At 35.3% G+C, this 17,736-nt stretch overlaps 1 protein-coding gene across 33 annotated transcripts in view; it reads left to right on the top strand.

Moving 5' to 3' along the window:
• Pde4dip (phosphodiesterase 4D interacting protein) overlaps positions 1-17,736 on the top strand; it is a 248,460-nt gene that overhangs the window by 169,494 nt on the left and 61,230 nt on the right. For all 33 annotated transcript variants that reach the window (XM_013075467.3, XM_087212735.1, XM_004853867.4 and 30 more), the window contains 12 exons: positions 18-110; positions 252-464; positions 1,742-1,900; positions 2,765-2,878; positions 3,064-3,201; positions 3,932-4,111; positions 5,008-5,202; positions 9,744-9,911; positions 10,100-10,181; positions 13,334-13,425; positions 17,229-17,345; positions 17,564-17,701. In XM_013075467.3, the coding sequence (XP_012930921.1) occupies positions 18-110; positions 252-464; positions 1,742-1,900; positions 2,765-2,878; positions 3,064-3,201; positions 3,932-4,111; positions 5,008-5,202; positions 9,744-9,911; positions 10,100-10,181; positions 13,334-13,425; positions 17,229-17,345; positions 17,564-17,701 (1,689 nt within the window). The remainder of the gene's footprint in view (positions 1-17; positions 111-251; positions 465-1,741; positions 1,901-2,764; positions 2,879-3,063; positions 3,202-3,931; positions 4,112-5,007; positions 5,203-9,743; positions 9,912-10,099; positions 10,182-13,333; positions 13,426-17,228; positions 17,346-17,563; positions 17,702-17,736) is intronic.

Below are 17,736 nucleotides of genomic sequence, written 5' to 3' on the forward strand. Positions count from 1 at the left end.
GTTTTCCCTCTTCTCAGACTGAGGAGTTGTACCAGGTGATTGAAAGCCAAAATGACACAATGGCAAAGCTTCGAGAAATGGTGCACCAAAGCCAGCTCGGACAACTTCATGTATGTGAGGGTCACAGAGAGAGGAGAGACTGCAGTTGGGCCTGTGTCTATCTCAGTTACAGTCTTGCTTTTGTGTTCACAGTCCCCTTAGGTACTCAGTGCTTGCTGTTCTTGTGATAATGATTTCTGCTCTCTTCTCAGAGCTCTGAGGGTGCTTCTCAAACTCAGCAACAGGTGGCTCTGCTTGATCTTCAGAGTGCTTTATTCTGCAGCCAGCTTGAAATACAGAAGCTACAGAGGGCAGTAAGACAGAAGGAACACCAGGTGGCTGATGCCAAGCGATGTGTGCAGTTTGCAGAGGCTGCAGCACATGAGCAAGAAAAGCAGAAGGAGGCTTCTTGGAAACATAACCAGGTAAATCATTAACCATTTTGCAGCCCTCAGCACTGACAATTATTTTTTATTAGGACAGTTGGCTTTGAACCAGAATGCTTGAGTTACAGTATTTGCTTAATCTGAGTATCATTCACTCCAACATTTGCTACCTTGGTTCATGTGCCGGATACTGGGCTATGTCCTTGAAATTCAGGGGGAAATACCACAGTCTCTTTCCTCTTAAGTTACTTATAATTTAGTATGAGAAGCAGTCACATGAACAGAATTGCAGTGCAGTTAATACTGAGAAGTTGTATATAGGATCCTAAAGGAATTTCTGGCAGGGGTCGAGGAATAGAATCAAGGAAAGCTTCATGAAAGACAGGATATCATAGGTTATTCTGGAAAGATGGGTAAAAGTCAGCTGCTTAGAAAAGTGAACAAGAACATCCAAGGTCAAAGGAATGGCATGCACAATTAGCCATGTAATTTAAAAAAATATACATAATTTTAAAGTGGTTCCTTTATCTTGTTAGTTTAGAGCAGATGATTTTTTCCTTTGGCTGTAAAACATTCAGATTTAAAACTTAATTTTTTTTTGGTATCAGAAATCGAACTCAGGTCCTTGTACTTGTGGTGCAGGCGGCAGAACCACTGAGCTAAATCCCCGACCCTAAAACTAATTTTTGAAGGATTACCTTTATTTAATACTTTGAAGGTTAAATATTATTACTGAATTTCCATTAAAAATACTAGAATTTTCATCAACTAGGCCAGATTGGGGAGTGATGGAAGGATGAGAATGGAAATAATTCTTAACTGTTGGTTGTATATTTAAAGGAAAGATGTCCTAAATTTTAATTGGCAAATATTATGGAGAGTATCTAAAGTAACAATGGTTTAAAGATTACTGATTTTATTATTAGAAAAATATTACATATGGCAAATTAAGAAAATGAATTGATAGAGCCTTTATCAGTTCTTTAGAAAAGATGGTGGAAATATTCTATCCTTGAGCTTATTGTAAAGGATTTAGGCTTATAGTGAGATAGAGTCCTGCTTAGTAGAGCTATTTTTTAAACAAAAAATAAGTATTGAACTATCAGTCAAACCTGTTTCCTATCTCCATCCACAGTTTTTATAATTTCACATATTCGACTCTACTTAATGTATTATGGAATATTTCTATAGCACTTTAATGATGGTGCTTTCTAGTTCTTTATATTTCATTATGTCTTGAAAGTTTCAAGGTCTCTATATGTAATGACCATATGAAAATTTTAGATTGCTTTTAAAAGTGAATACATTCAATTCAGGAATTGCGAAAAGCTTTGCAGCATTTACAAGGAGAATTGCAGAATAAGAGCCAACACCTTCGAACCTTAGAGGCTGAAAAATACAATGAGATTCGAACACAGGAGCAAAATATTCAACACCTAAACCATAGTCTGAGTCACAAAGAGCAACTGCTTCAGGTGAGTTTACGTGATGTCCATAAAAGCTCTGAAATTTCTGTGTATATAATCTTAAGGTATTAATCACCTGTGTTGAATATTTGCTACAAATAGAACATTGAGTGATGGGAATCAGGAAGATTAAAAAAAACAGAAAACAATCCATGAATAAGACGCTGATGGGCAAGAAACAATACGTATAGACTGGAAAGACAAACAGTATTCAGCAAATCGTTACTAAGCACCTTTGTGAGTCAGGCTCTGTTGGAGGAGATGGGAAGACAAAGAGATTTGGCCACTTCTGTCAGTCTCGTAGGACATGACATTGGTATAAGCTTCCATAGAGTTAAATGCTAAACGAAATGTTTAAGGTGAAATGGGGCACTAAGAAGAGTGATCAGTCCTGTCAACTGCTCTAAAACTTAATTACATAGAATCCCTTACATTTTACTGAGTGTATAATTTTTTCATAGCATATATATATTGTATATGCTTTTCTTTTTCCCTTGACAGATAATATACCATCGCTACCTCTGCCTTTGGGAAGTCAGTCATTTAAGATTGGCCGCAGATATTACCTCCTTTGTGAGGTCTTTGCCGACACCTTTAGGCCAAGTCAGGCAATACACCCTGTGTTCTCCTAGTAGCTGGCTGACATGCATGATAGTGTGTATGTACTAAATAGTTAATTGTGTGTATTCTGTAAATTGAATATTGTAGGGTAGTTAACAGTTTACATGTCTTTTATCTCTGCTAAACTTGTTTCCCCTGAGAAAAAATGATCATGCTTGTTTTTTATTCTGAATAAAAAGTAGTTTGCAAAATGTAGGAATTCAGTTAGTATTGGGTAAATAAATAAAATAAAATATTTTTTGGACTTATTAGGAATTTCAGGAGCTCCTACAGTATCGAGATAACTCAGACAAAACCCTTGAAGCAAATGAAATGTTGCTTGAGAAACTTCGGCAGCGAATACAAGATAGAGCTGTTGCTCTAGAGGTATGCAGCATAATTTTGTTCACTGTTCTCTGGATTATTCTCCACGTAGATATTATTAACATTTGTGTTTACTTAATTTCTGCTTTGGGGTTTTGGTTTTCTGTTCCTTCACATTTTGAATTTTATTGAATAAAGGTGATAAGGATGGTGAATCTTTCAGTTTAGGACCCTTATTTTCCTTACAGCAGGCCATAGATGAAAAGTTCTGTGCTCTCAAAGAAAAAGACAAAGAATTGCGTCAGCTTCATCTTGCAGTGAGAGAGCGAGATCATGACTTAGAGAGACTGCGTGGTGTCCTCTCCTCCAATGAAGCGACCATGCAAGTAAGAGCAAAATCTTCCGTTGATTGATATTTCTCTTTTACTTCTATTCTAAGGTCGCAGCAACAGCCTCCTCCATCATTTTCTGAAAACCAGAGTATTTTCTTTTATAAGAAAAAAATACAAATAAAAAATAGTACTCAAGTTCCATCATTGTAGGTTTGAAAGTAAGAAATTTTATCACTTCTGTTTTCTTTTATATTAAGAGTTTTTTAGGGGGAAGAAATGAATATTGATATCTAGTTACATAGTTTTAGTTTGTTTCTAATCCTTTTGTATAGATACACACCCACAATCATATATTTTTTTACATAAGCATTGCCTGAGTACAACTATTGTGTTTTTCTCATTAATATTATATACATGTCCTTGTATTGTCACGATTAGAATACTTCATTTTTATTCTTTTTATTCTTTTTTTCCTTTTGCATAGTTACTATAGACTTACGTAACTAACCACCTGTCAATTTTGAAGAAGTCATTTGCTTTTTCTATAGGGAAAGTAATTCTTCCAGAATGCTTCACTTTATCATATACTCTATATTTCTCTTTCCACAAACTAGATAGAAGCTTCTAAAAATACGAAATAGATTGGTATGGTAGATTAGGTGCTACATTTTTGCCTCTTGCAAAAAAGTTGATAGGTGATAATTTACAGATATGTGTGAGCTCTTGTGTATCCTGAGGAATGTGGGTACCCCTGTGACTATGGTTGCTGTCTTTGTGACTGTAGAGTATGGAGAGTCTCCTGAGGGCCAAAGGCCTAGAAGTGGAACAGTTAACTGCTACCTGTCAAAACCTCCAGTGGCTGAAAGAAGAAATGGAAACCAAATTTAGCCATTGGCAGAAGGAACAAGAGAGTATTATTCAGCAGTTACAGACATCTCTGCATGACAGGAACAAAGAAGTGGAGGCAAGACTTCAGTTAATTTAAATACAGTTGGCTTAGTGATTTCATAATCTTAGCCTTGAACTAGGACCCTTGAGGTCTGGGAGGCCAGTGACCCAAGTCTTTAAAAACATTGTGTAGTTTGACAGGTGATTAATTTTCACTGGGACTCGCCCACCCCGTAAATTTGAGCTGGCAGTTATCTTTCTGAAAGAAGTTATGTGAGAAATAATTAGATCTAAAAAGTACATCTACAATATGATTACTCCCCTTTATTATTTATAGTGCTTACACTGGTTCGGGTACTGTTTAAGAGCTTAATGGATATTAACTTACAGAGTCCTCACAAGTTTATGAGGGACATACTATTATCCCTTTCTTGCAGACAAGGAAATAGACCTCTGAAGTTAATTTGTGTCAGTTAACAGCTAAGTAAGTGACAGAGCCAGTATTCATCCCAGGCCATATGGCTCTAGAGTTTTAACTACCCTGTACTGGTGCTTACTATAAAATAGGAACTGCGTTACCCTGCTGATATAGTTTTCATTTTTCCTTTTTAGCTTATGTTGTATTCCTGGTAGAAATTACAGTAGAGAGAAAATAAACAAAATAAGTGAGCTGAACATCCATTTGTTCTCATCTAACATTGTTATGTACTCTGAGCAAATAAGAAAAAGGCCTTATTTTAGAGAGCAATATGTAAATTTCTATACTGTTAGTGATCATTTACTGAACATGTATTTCCAGGCTTCTGCGTCACAGGCCAGTGCTAGATCTGAGGAAACAAACATGAATACCGCATGATACTATTCTCAAGAACTTCACAGCTCTTTCTTCTATGGCAGATCCTTACAAGCCCTTTGATATGTAATAGAGGAAATTCTTTTTTCCAGAAACTTACATTACCCTCTCTGCATTAGGATCTTAGCGCAACACTGCTCTGCAAACTTGGACCAGGACAGAGTGAAATAGCTGAGGAGCTGTGCCAGCGTCTGCAGCGAAAGGAAAAGATGCTGCAGGACCTTCTCAGTGATCGGAACAAGCATGCTGTGGAACATGAAATGGAAATTCAGAGCTTGCTTCAGTCTATGGGCACCAGAGAGCAGGAGAGCCAAGTAAGGGCTATGCCCAGACCAGAAAATTGTCACTTGTGTCCTGTTTATATCATTTTATAGTCAACTCTGTAGTTCTTTCCTTCTATTTATTAACTAGACTACAGTTTTACTATGTCTAATATGTAAGATTTTTTGAATGCTGTTTGGAAGTATGCTTAAATAATACATGTATCATTCATTATGTGCATTTTCTTTTTCTTAATGCTCTGATTATTTTGAAAGAAAATGTTTTGGAGTTCTGGAGTGTTTTATTTTTGTTTCTAAATTACCAAGACAGGAGTGATATTTTATATTTAGATAAAAAGATATGGGAAAACTACATTCAACATATATTTTCATTTCTTGTAAAATCCAAAGTACCTTAAGAGGAGTAAAAGATCATGTTTTTCAAAGGCCATGATGAGAATGAATATCTTGCAATATTATAGGATATATTAATGTCCAAAACTGGTACATAAATATTTCAGAAGGAAGTTCTTGGGGTTTTTTCTTCATTTTCATGTATTTTTTCCCCCTCATAGCCAAAGGATGCTAGTTGTACTGCATTTCAGGGAATGAATCTCCTGAATCTCCTCTGAATCTCCCTCTGAATCTCCCTAGTCAGTTTTAGAGGAAGCTAGATTCTTACTTGCCTGTGTTGTTTGACCATAATATTTACTATGTCTCTGTATGCTATGGATGTTATATTCTACTCTTCTAATTTTCTGGCCCACTGAAGTTATACACGTTTTGTTAGGAACATCCTGGTGTGTGCTTCAGAAATTGCTTCCAGAGAAGACCTAACGCAGTTGTGAATCATTATGTCTTTGGTAAAAGGCTAACAGGACTTTGAGTTTTCATTTAAATCTGATTTGAAAAAAATCAGTCTTAATTTTACAGTCAAAAGAGTCACCTAAATAGCAACACATAGACTTCTGAGCTCACTCCTAGAGATAGAAATGAGGACCCAAGAATCTATGTTTCTAATAAGCTTGCAAGGCATAGTGATGCTGCTCATAGACCACATTGGAGGAGCAAGGCTGAAAAAGCAGTGCTGCTAGACCAAGTGTATCATGCTAGATAGATAACAGTATGTACTTTGTTATTATAGTTTTTCCCATAATTTTCATAGATACATTTACTAATAAACATTAATAATATACTGATACCTCTAAAATTGTTATGTGCAAATCTCCAGAGTCCAAATTTTATTTGTTGAAAATGGAATTTTTTTCTTTAGAAATTAGAAGACCTCAGCTTTTCATTAAAAAAATACTGTTTCTCGCATGAGTCAATTGGTGCTATGATATAGTTAATATAGTTCCAATTCATCATTTTATATCTCCAATAATTTTAGCACTGATTTATTTTCTCCAGATGTTCTTACTAAATGCAGAATTTCTATGCATTAATAATCACAAATAGTACTCTATTGTACCATTGTCTGTCTTAGAAAACTGTGGAATTTGAAATGGAACAAATTGGCCTCAGCAATTTTGAAGTCAGATTTCCCTGGCCATGTGCTCTAATAAGGGTGCTTATCTGAGCAGTTGATTCATTCAGTAAATATGTAGTGTCATGCATTGTTCTGGGTACTTGGGATTCAGCACAAATTTGCCCTTAGGAAGCATACATGCCAGGTGAAGGAGAGAGATACAGGGAGAGAGGGAATAATTAGATTCCCCTAATTTACTAATCTTATATGTGAACATTTGTGCCCTTCCACCCCTGAATTTGCTCTTTTAGGTAGGATATACAAGGAAGGCCAGGCTGATGAGGTCACCGGAAGCCAGCAGACCATAAAAACGTTGGGGTGAAGAGCAATCCAGGCCAAAGAAAAGCTAAACAAAGACACTTATTTCTCAGTTTAAATCAGAGTCTTCACTCCTTCATCTGACTGAGTTCTAGCAGTTAACAGTTTCAGATTCTTTTATTAGCAATAGATGTCTTACAGTTTTTTCCATGTTCTACCTGTGAGAAACCTTCTTGCCACTCACTTGACTATGTTTTTCTTTTTAAACTGAAAGAAAGGAAGCTATTTCTTAGGGTCCTGGTTACCTTTTTTTTTCCCCCATTAACTTTATTGGTACATTTTAGGTATACAATACAGTTACATTCATCATTGGGATCTTGTACCATTACATGAGTCTCTTGGTTCTCATTTTTTTTCCCCTTCCCATGCCCTCCCTTCACCCCCTCCACCCTTCCCTATTTGCAAAGACCTTGTTTCCATTTTTTTCCTCTTCTCATATTTTTTCCTTTCCCTTTTTTCCCTTCCCCTACCGCTCACAATTCCCCTGCTCTTTTAGACCTTTTCTTCCTGTTACACAATATCAATCATACATTTTTTAAATTACAATATTAAGATCTAGGAGACATTACCACAGATTTTACAGAATTTAAAAGGATATAGAAAACATATTACAAAAATCTTTTTTGAAATAAATTTGACAACGTCTAAGAAGTAACTTAGAAGACAAATTAATGAAACTAACCCTGGAGGAAATATAAAATTTGAATAACACCTATTAAAGAAAGTATATTCCTAGCTTGAAAACCTACCTATATGACAACAGCAGGCTCATACGCATTTTAACTGATAAATTATATCAAACAATTAAAGCAGAAAAAAGAAGGAACACTTCTCCCCTCATTTTAGGAAATCAACATTGTGCTAATCCTAAAATTGGATAAAGATAATAGAAGAAAAACGTATGAACATAGATAGAAATTTGTTTAACAAAACAAACTATTAGAAGTCAGATCTGGCAGTGTGTAGAAAGTGGTTTTGTTATAGGGACGGCAGTGTTGGTTCAGCATTGGAAGATCCACCCCTAAAAGTCATCATTTTAACAGAGGAAAGGAAAAAGCCATATGATCCTGTCACTAGTTGGAGAAAAAGTATCGGACCAAATTCTACAGCTGTTCATGGTAAAAGCTATCAGGAGACTAGAAGTAGAACAGAGACTTCTCAACAAATTAAAGACATGTGCTCCATACTTCCAGCGAGAACGCCTTATATGAATGGAGAAGATACAATGCTTTCTCCTTAAGGTGGGGAATAAGGGCAGATATGCTTACTCTTTATCTGTCCATTAAACTTTGAAACCTAGTCCCCACCAAAATAGTCTGGCAATAAAATGACACAACTAGGATAGGATTGGTACGGCAGAAGCAAAATCTTTATATGTAGATGAAATGATCATCTATAGAGAAAATGCTAAGAAATCTCTAGGAGCCCCTAGAGCTTGTACTTGAATTTTGCAGGATTAGAAAACACAAGGTATATATAAAAACTCAGGTCTGTATATACTTGCTATAAATGAAGAACTGGATATTGAAATTTAAAAGTTATGTAGGAGTACAAAGGACCTAGAAAAGCCAAAAGCAAAAACAGTGTTGGAAGACGTTTAGCACCCAATTTTAAGACTTCTTCTAAAGCTACAGTAATCAAGGCAGTGTTGGTGTAAGGAAAGACATATAGATGATTGGAATAAAACAGAGAATCTAGAAATAGAACCACACATATATGGTCCACTGAGTTTTGAAAGATTATTTAACATTAGCATTTTATAGAATATAAACTTGATTCACGAGCCGAGGAAGAGATAGTGTCTTCAGCAAATGACACTAGAACACTTGGTATCCGTATATAAAAAATTAACCTCAACGCTTTTTTTCCATACATGAAAATAACTTGAAGGGATCTATGAACCTAAATAAGAAAGCCTAAAATTATAAAACTCTAAGAAGAAAGTATAAGGGAAAATATTTATGAATTCAGGGTAGGCAAGAACTACCTAGGATACAAAAAAACATGATGTTTAAAAGAAAAAAATTGATAAATGAGATTCCGTCAATATTTAGAACTTTAAATGACATCATTAAAATGAAAAGTAGTCCTTAAACAGACCATATTTACAATGCATATAACCTATGACCAGAATATATAAAGAATTCTTAGAGCTCATTAATAGACAGCCCAATTAAAATGTAGACATAAGAAGATGATAAATAGCCAGTGTAGCACAAGGAATGGTGTGCAACTCTAGAATCAGAAAAATATGAATCAGTACAATAATAAGATTGAATTATACACTTATTAGGGAGATGAAGTCAAAAGTTTTAAAAGCCTTGACATGACTTTTCGTTTTGTTGGATTCTCCCCCTTTGTGTTTAATTTGTCACGCCCAATGGATTCATTCTGCTGGGTTTCCTGGGGTTGTGATCCTCATTGTCTTTTCCTAGGGTATTGTCTAAAATTCTTTGGAGTGCTGGTTTGGTATTCATGAAGTTCCTGAGGTGCTCTTTGTCATCAAAGTATCTTATTTCTCCATCAATTTTGAAAGATAGTTTTGCAGGGTGCATCAGTCTGGGTTGGAGGCTGTTTTCCTTTAGGGCTTGAAATACATCACTGCAAGCTCTTCTTGCCTTGAGGGTTTGCATTGAGAAGTCTGCTATGATTCTGATGGGCTTTCCTTTGTATGTGCCTGGTGACTTTTTATAAGTGGTTATTTTACTAAAGTATCTTCCTAATGTTATTTGTGATTTCTTCTTTCTAGGCTGTTTCAGAGAAGATAGTGCAAGCCCTAATGGAAAGAAATTCAGAATTACAGGCCCTGCGCCAGTATTTAGGAGGGAAAGACTTCATGATGGCTCAAGCACTCTTCTCTAACCAACAAGCTGAAGTTACCTCCATTGGACCTCATTTTGGGGAGCAGACTGACCAAGTAAGAACTATTGACTCACATAGATTTTCGTGTTGACTGCACTTTCTTCTTACGTTTCAGTTTAGTATGTTTCATTTTCATATAAGTTTAATAATTTTAATACAAATTATATGAGAATATTCCAAGTCCTGCCATTATATTCATAGTTCCTGCATCTTCCTACATCCTCCAATTTTTCCAATTTTTAGGGTTCAATGCAAATACCCTCTAGAGATGATAGCACTTCATTGACTGCTAAAGAGGATGCCAGCATACCCAGGTCCACATTAGGTAAGTATCAAATTTTATTTCATGAAGAGACCTTTTGTTTTTCCTTTCTTCTTTCTGTATTACTAGGCTGGCTAATGGAAAAATAAGTTTGGAGTCCCCTGAAAGGTTAGACATATGTCATTTCTAAGAATTGCCCTTACCTGTGTTGATCAATGCTTATTGCTTTGGGTTCAGAAGTTGGTGCAGGAAAAATAGCTTTTCCAGGATTCAGAAGTGGCAGATGTAGTGCTTCCAAGCCTGCATAGCAGGACCCATAGAACTGACAGCTTCTGGATATCTTTCAAGACTAGGGATGGTCCCTGTAACTTGACATCACTTACATTAAAGTGTTGGGAGGCATGAGCAGTATACATTGAACTGTTTGCCAAGCTTGGCCTTATCTAAGTGATGGTTGCACTCCGCCATCATCATTAGGGACTTGAACTCCCTAAAGAGAACCAAATTCTATGCGTGGTGGGAGCATAACTCCAAGTGGATACCTTGGAGTGGAGTCTCTGAGCCAAAGATTGGTTTTTAGGATAGCATTAAGGAAATTACTTCTCAGGGAGTTTTGCAAGTAGAGACTCATGATGATTGATAAGGTGGTGATTATAGTGCTAAGAAAGATTATAGACTTAGAAAATTATGTTTTTTTGGTTGATTTAACAATACAGAAAGTTTGTGTATGTATCATAGAGTAGGATAATAGAGAATTTGAAAAATCTCACAAATTGTCATTGTGTAGTTGGAAAACTTTATGCTAGTTAGTGAAAGAGCAAAGAATGTTAACTTTGTTTAACTTACTTTATATTCGTCTTTTTAAAAAATGTACTTTTCTCCAGTTTTTTATTTTGGAAATTTTAAAACTATAGAGGAGTGGCAAAAACCACTGAATAGCCATATACATTTTTATTAGGATTCATCAGTTATTAATATTTTGTCATGTGCATTATTTCATTACACACACACACACACACACACACACACACACACACACACACACCCTACATGTTTTTTCTAAACCACTGGAGTATTTCTTACAGACACTATGACATTACATCCCTAAACACTTCAGTTAAGTATTTCCTAAGGATAAGCTCATTCTCCTACATATCTATAATATTCTTGTCATCCTCAGGAAATTTGACCTTTATATTGTCTTAATATCTAATATACAGTTCGTATTCAGAGTTCCTCTTGTCTCAATAATGTTCTCTGTAGTTCTCTGTGCTCTTGTCTCTACCCCTGAACCCTCCACCTCAGGAATCATACATTTTGCTACAATGTCATGTCTCTGTAGTCTTCTTTGGAAGGCAGCTATGCTCACCCCTATACCACCAATGCGCACTGTAGTCTTCTTTGATCTAGAACAGTTTTATAACCTTTTTCTGTCTTTTGCAACATTGGGATTTTTTAAGAATTCAGGTTAATGTTCTTCAGTTTGGCTCTGATTGTCTCCTCATGGTTAGGTTCAAATTAAACATTTTTGGCAAGAAAACTGTATGAGTGATATCTTTCTCAGTGTACCATATTAGTGCATATTAATCAATTTGTATCATACTTGGTGATATTAAGTTTGGGGTTTCACTGTGTCTGCAAGATCTCTCTACTGTAAAGGTTTACTTTTCCCTTTATAATTAATAAATGATGTACGAGCTGATACCTTGAGATATTGACAGTTGTGTTTCCCAACAGTTAGTAGTTTTAACATCCTCTGACCTTGCCTAAACCAACTCTTACACTAGTGGTTTAAAAAATGATTTTTATATTTCTGAAACTTCTTCTGTATTTATTATTAGGTATGATTTATAAAGATCTCTGTTTCCTATCTTCCCATTTCATTTTTTGTTAGGTTCAGTATAGATCATGTCTTAGGAAAATCATTGTAATATCTTTTTCTGTTATTGTTCCATTCAGTGCCCACATTAGCCCCCTTGGCCAATAAGAACTTCAAAATCTTCCTCTGTCCTTTTCTTGTCTCCTCATCAGTTTTTGAGAACTCCCATAGTTTTGACACAATAAAATGCTATAATCATCTTTTATTTCACCATGTCAGCTCTGCAGCCGTACATTAATGAAGAAGCTCCTTGGTTCTCTTAATAGGTGATAGCATTTTGAAACTAAGATCCAGGCACAAGGTGCATTCCTTGCTATATGGATGTCATTTGTTTCTAGACCCTTTTAAGTGAACAGAGCTTGCAATGAATTTTTTAAAAAGTGTGTGTACGTCAGAGAGAGACAAAGAGGGAGAATATAGTTCCTACCAATTTAACAACATGGATTCTTTTTTTCTCAATGTATATTTGTAGCTTCTTTTTCCTAACATTGAGAGTCCTGGTTACCTATAACATCAATATATTTCAAAGCATTTATGCATTTGTACAATATGCAAAAATAGTTTCAGAATTACTACATGAATAACACTGTCAACAATAATCTGTTAAGTGAAATATTTCAGATTTCTTTGTAATTCTTTCTATTCTCAGGATATTTACCCCTAAGAGTATATAGTTAAGAGTACTAAGTTCAAAAATTATTTGGGTTAATTATCTACTTCATCATAGCAAGTATTACCTATATACTATAAAGTTTCATTATTTATGTCGGTATTCAACTTTGTTAAACTAACTTACACATTAAAAATTAAACATTAACATAGTTAAAGAAATCAAATATATAGAAAGGTATACTCAGAAATCCCAGCTACTTTGCTGCCTTTTCTTCTGTTTCTACTTTTCTCTTGGAGGTAACTAGTTTCATTTCTAGTTATGTTCCCTGTGTATTTTGTAAACAGATGACTCATATGTGTATATGTAACATGTATGTGTATATTTTCCCCCTTTTCCTAATAGATTATTCTTTTGAACTTGACTTGTTTTACTTAAATGTATCTTCAGATCACTCCATATAAATTAATAAACACTATCCTCATTTTTATAGCTATATAGAGTAGTCCATTGTGTGAACATAGTGTAGTTCATTTCATCTTTTCTTGATAGCATGTAAATTGATGGCAATATTTTTCTTTCATAAATAATGCTACAAAAAAGAGTACATATGTATTTTTTAACTGCTGGGATATATTTTCAGAGTAAGTTTTTCAGAAATAGAGGAGCAGAGATCATATCATCATGATTTTAGTGATTAAAACAAGCACTACATGTTCGTTTTAGGAGACTTGGACACAGTTGCAGGGCTGGAGAAAGAACTGAGCAATGCCAAAGAGGAACTTGAACTCATGACTAAAAAAGAAAGAGAAAGTCAGGTGAGTTTTCTAGTCAAGAATAATTTCTAAATTCTATTTTTTCTTTCAAAATACTTTATATTTATATACTTCAGGTATAATAATCTAAGTCTAAATGCAAGGTATGCCTTTTTTTATCTTTGGAGAAACATATAAATCATTATATATACATGTATATATTCTCAATAAGAAGCTCTTGTTTTTATAAATGGGAACAATTAAAGCTTTTTAAGTACTGAAAAAACAGTTTTGCTACCTATAATTAACTGGAATAATTTTAAAGCTTTTATGAAAAAAGGGAAGTGCTTGTAATTGCTACTTAGAATTATGATAATGGACCCATGAAACTAGAATTTAGAAATAAACAAGAAATTTTGTATAACATTAGTATTTATTGTGTGCTCATCATATGCAGTACATTGTGCCAAGTTCTTAAACTGGTGCCCATGTTCACAGTGCTACACAAAAGACATGGCATCGGCTCCATTTTATAGATGAAAAAGCTGAAACACTAATTTTATTAATATGGGGTGGGGATTAGTCATATAACTAATAAATGCTGAAGCTGAGATTTAAACTCAAGTCCTTTGTGACTCCACATATTTCCTAAAAAATCATTTCCTGGAGCACATATTTTTCCTGTTTTATGCCTTAACTTTTCCCATCAATAGAATTTTATAAGTTTTCTTAGAAGAGAATCCCTTCCCTTCTGTCTTCCCTATACAGCCAGTTCCATGTCCAGCTGTGACAGAGAAAATATTTCAGGGCCACAGCATAGAGTTAAAGAGTAAAATTAAAAACTCACATGCGCTATGGTGTCTATTTTAGAAGGTCAGTCAGTGTCACAGTTTCCTAACTTAAGTTTAGCTGGCTTAGCTCCTCGGTTTTTTGGTTTTTTTTTTTAATCTTTTTATATTGATCTATAATATAAAAACCTGTGTTTGTGATGGAATTATCTTACTGTACCTCTTGATTTTATTACCATATTTTCCATTACAAACAGACTTGTATTATGTGACTCAGTTAGTTTTGAGGTTATGAGAAGGTGTGGCATTTCAAAAATGCTGATTTAAAAATCCTCTAGTTCCTCTCCCATTTTTTGCTTCTACTTTATCATTTAGCTGGTTACATATGTCAAATATTTTAGTTTCTACAAGATACGTGTTTTTCTTATATACCAAATGCAGAGTAATGTTACTTTTTGGTTCTGTCCTCTATATTCAGGATCATAAAATTGTAATGTCTATGAATAGATATTTTTAAATGAATGATATTTAGCTGTTGCTTAACTTTATGTATCGTTCAACTACCCACTTCTAAGTTCAATGACATATAAGTTATCACATTCCTTCCAATATTAGTTAATTATGGAAAACTATGTAGATTTTCCTATATTTTAAACATTCCTCCTATTCCCTTGTGGTAATAGAACTAGCATTAGTTATCATTCATTGATTCCCTGTTCTGTGCCTAGCCCCCAAAAGTAAATATTATTCCCATTTTATAGTTGAAGAAACCGAGTCTCGGTTTGTTTGATTGGTTTTGGTTTTTTGAGACAGGAGTCTCACTATGTAGTTCAGGCTGGCCTTGAACTCACTATGTAGTCCAGCATGGCCTTGAACTCATGATGATCCTCCTGCCTCAGCCTTCAGAGTGCCAGGATTACAAGAGTGCACCACCATGCCCAGCCCAAGTCTCAGTTTAAATGGCATGTCAAGATTATGCGGCGATTTAAAACCTATGTTAGTTGGACTGCAGAACTTTATTGTGCTGCAAAAATGTTTTCTTCCTTGTGTTTTCATTTTCTTTAGTGGAGCAAATACTCAGATATGTAATTATAAAGGTGCCTCAAGAGGAACCAATGAATAGCACCCCTTTTTATCAGTGGCAGAAAATCTGATACAGTATCAACTTCATTACTAATAAAGTCTTAGGTAGGGGACTTAATGTAAGAGATAAGTAGGCCTGCTAGCCAGTCTCCAGAATTCAGTAAATAGACCTACCCAGGTAGTGTTGGTAGGGAACTATACATTAGGGAACAACCTGCCCTTTGAGAAGCAGTGGTGAAAAACAGGCTTTCTACAGGCGTCTGCTTCCCAAGAGAGGGAGAACAGAGCTAAGTAAAGCATGCCCAGTTTATTCTTACACTGCATACCATTAAAACAAACCCCTCTGGCTCACTGGGGCTCAGTGATTAAAAGGCTAGAGAAAGGTTGGGAGTTCCAGTAACTAAGCTCCTTCAGCATGGAAGGAAAGGTAGAAGTTGGCCAACCAATTAAATAACTATGTAAGTCATCATAAGCACACATAAGATACTATAAACATTGAAGTAATTAGAAGATATGCAAGTAAAATTTTTATTGCTTGTAATTTAAATTTTATATGTTTAAGAAAAGAGATTTTGCATCCGTTAGGAAGATTGGTTATACCTTAAGTTAGCTTGTGTCCCATCTGTCTTTCCCTGCCCCACCTAGCATTTTAAAATTTTTCTTGAAACAATTCTTTAAAATGTTTATACTTAAAATAAATTGCTGTTACCATGAAGACTATATGGATGTACTTACAGGAAAAGACATCGGCCTGGTGGCTTGAGTCTGCTTCCCTGAGTTCACACTGTGGATCTATTGCCTACTCAGTCTGTGAATTTAAACCATTTCCTTATTTTCTGTCTGCTTTAATCATCTCATCTGTAAATTGAGGCATAGAAGAAGTCACCTTATCTGTAAATTGAAGAGTTGTTACCCATAGGATTGTTGTTCATTCATCAGATATATAGGTACCATCTCTAAGCTCCATCTCTGAGTTTATGTAATTAATTTCTACTGGGGGAAAAAACAACAAACAAATACATAGTATTATAATTACAGATTGTAATAAATGATGTAGAAAGTAACATGGACAGGCACCGCTTTAGGTAAAATGGCCAAAAAAGACTTCTCCCTGAGTATATGATGTAAGCTGGTACCCAAGAATGAGGAATAGGCATCCCTTGGCAAGATATTTCAGGCCAGCGGAATAATATGCATAAAGACCCTGAGTAAAAACAAATTCTGGTGTTTTGAGAAAAGAGAAAGTCTAGTGTGCCTGGAGGGTCTTGAATGAGGAGTAAAGTAGCAGATATTGAAGTGGGAGAAGTAGGTAGGAGCCAGATCACTAGGATTATAAAAAGGACTAAATATAAAGAAAGCATTTATTATGTGCCTGAAACAAGGTAAACATGTTAGGAGGTATGGTTCTTATGACTTTTAGTGAACTTTGTCATAATCAGTATTTGTCATTTTCTGGTGAGGAGGGAGGGAAGATCCAACTCTGAAAGTGTAGGGTTTACAATGGTAATTTTTGGCTGGACTTTTTCTGAGATGGCAATGTGCTCCTTATTAGAAGGCACGTTATGTTTGGAGATCTCTGACAACGTAAGCAGTCAGTGGCTGCTTGATGGCTTTCTAATCTGTCAAGAGTTGCAAAAAGGAGGCATTTAATTCTATTGTGTTTTCGTCTATTAGCTGAAGTATTTACATAAAGAACTTTGTTTCCTGATAATGATCAATTTTTATATATCATAACAAGCTCATTGATTAAACAAATATGATGTGTTCATTTTGCTGACTAAAGTGGAGACCATCATTAAAAACATCTATTACAGCTTCTCATAAAGTACCCTTTGGTACCACACTGTCTGATTTTATTAGTTTGATCTAGAAGTGCACCATTCATGTTCTGGTTTTCTCTTGCATTATAGGTTGCTAGTGATGTGATACTAAGTTGTAAATGTGACAGGAATTGTTTCCTCTGTCCACTGACTCCACAATTTCCTCCCCTCCCAGATGGAACTTTCTGCTCTTCAGTCCATGATAGCTGTGCAAGAGGAAGAGCTGCAGGTGCAAGCTGCTGATCTGGAGTCCCTGACCAGGAACATACAGATAAAAGAAGACCTCATAAAGGTCTTTCAGAGCTTTTTAAAGACCATTGGAAATGATTGTCGTTCACAGTACCTATAGGGCACCTTCAAACAAAATGTGGATATATAGAGCCCCTTGGCCAGTGCTGGTCAATATTCTACTTGGAAGTATAATGGACTCTTTCAGAGCATTTGTTCCCTTCTCTCCTGAGTAGTGTTTTTATTGCTGTTTCTATATCTGTACTTCTTTGTGACTTCTAGGACCTGCAAATGCAGCTAGTTGATCCTGAAGACATTCCAGCTATGGAACGCTTGACCCAAGAAGTCTTACTTCTCCGAGAAAAAGTTGCTTCAGTAGAATCCCAGGATCAAGAAATTTCAGGAAACCGAAGACAACAGGTTAGTTATTACAATGCATACTTTTAAAAAAAATT

This window comes from Heterocephalus glaber, unplaced genomic scaffold (genome assembly GCF_053883595.1).
Source record: "Heterocephalus glaber isolate CG9 unplaced genomic scaffold, H.glaber_assembly_v1.0 deba00001442, whole genome shotgun sequence".
NCBI lineage: Eukaryota > Metazoa > Chordata > Mammalia > Rodentia > Bathyergidae > Heterocephalus > Heterocephalus glaber.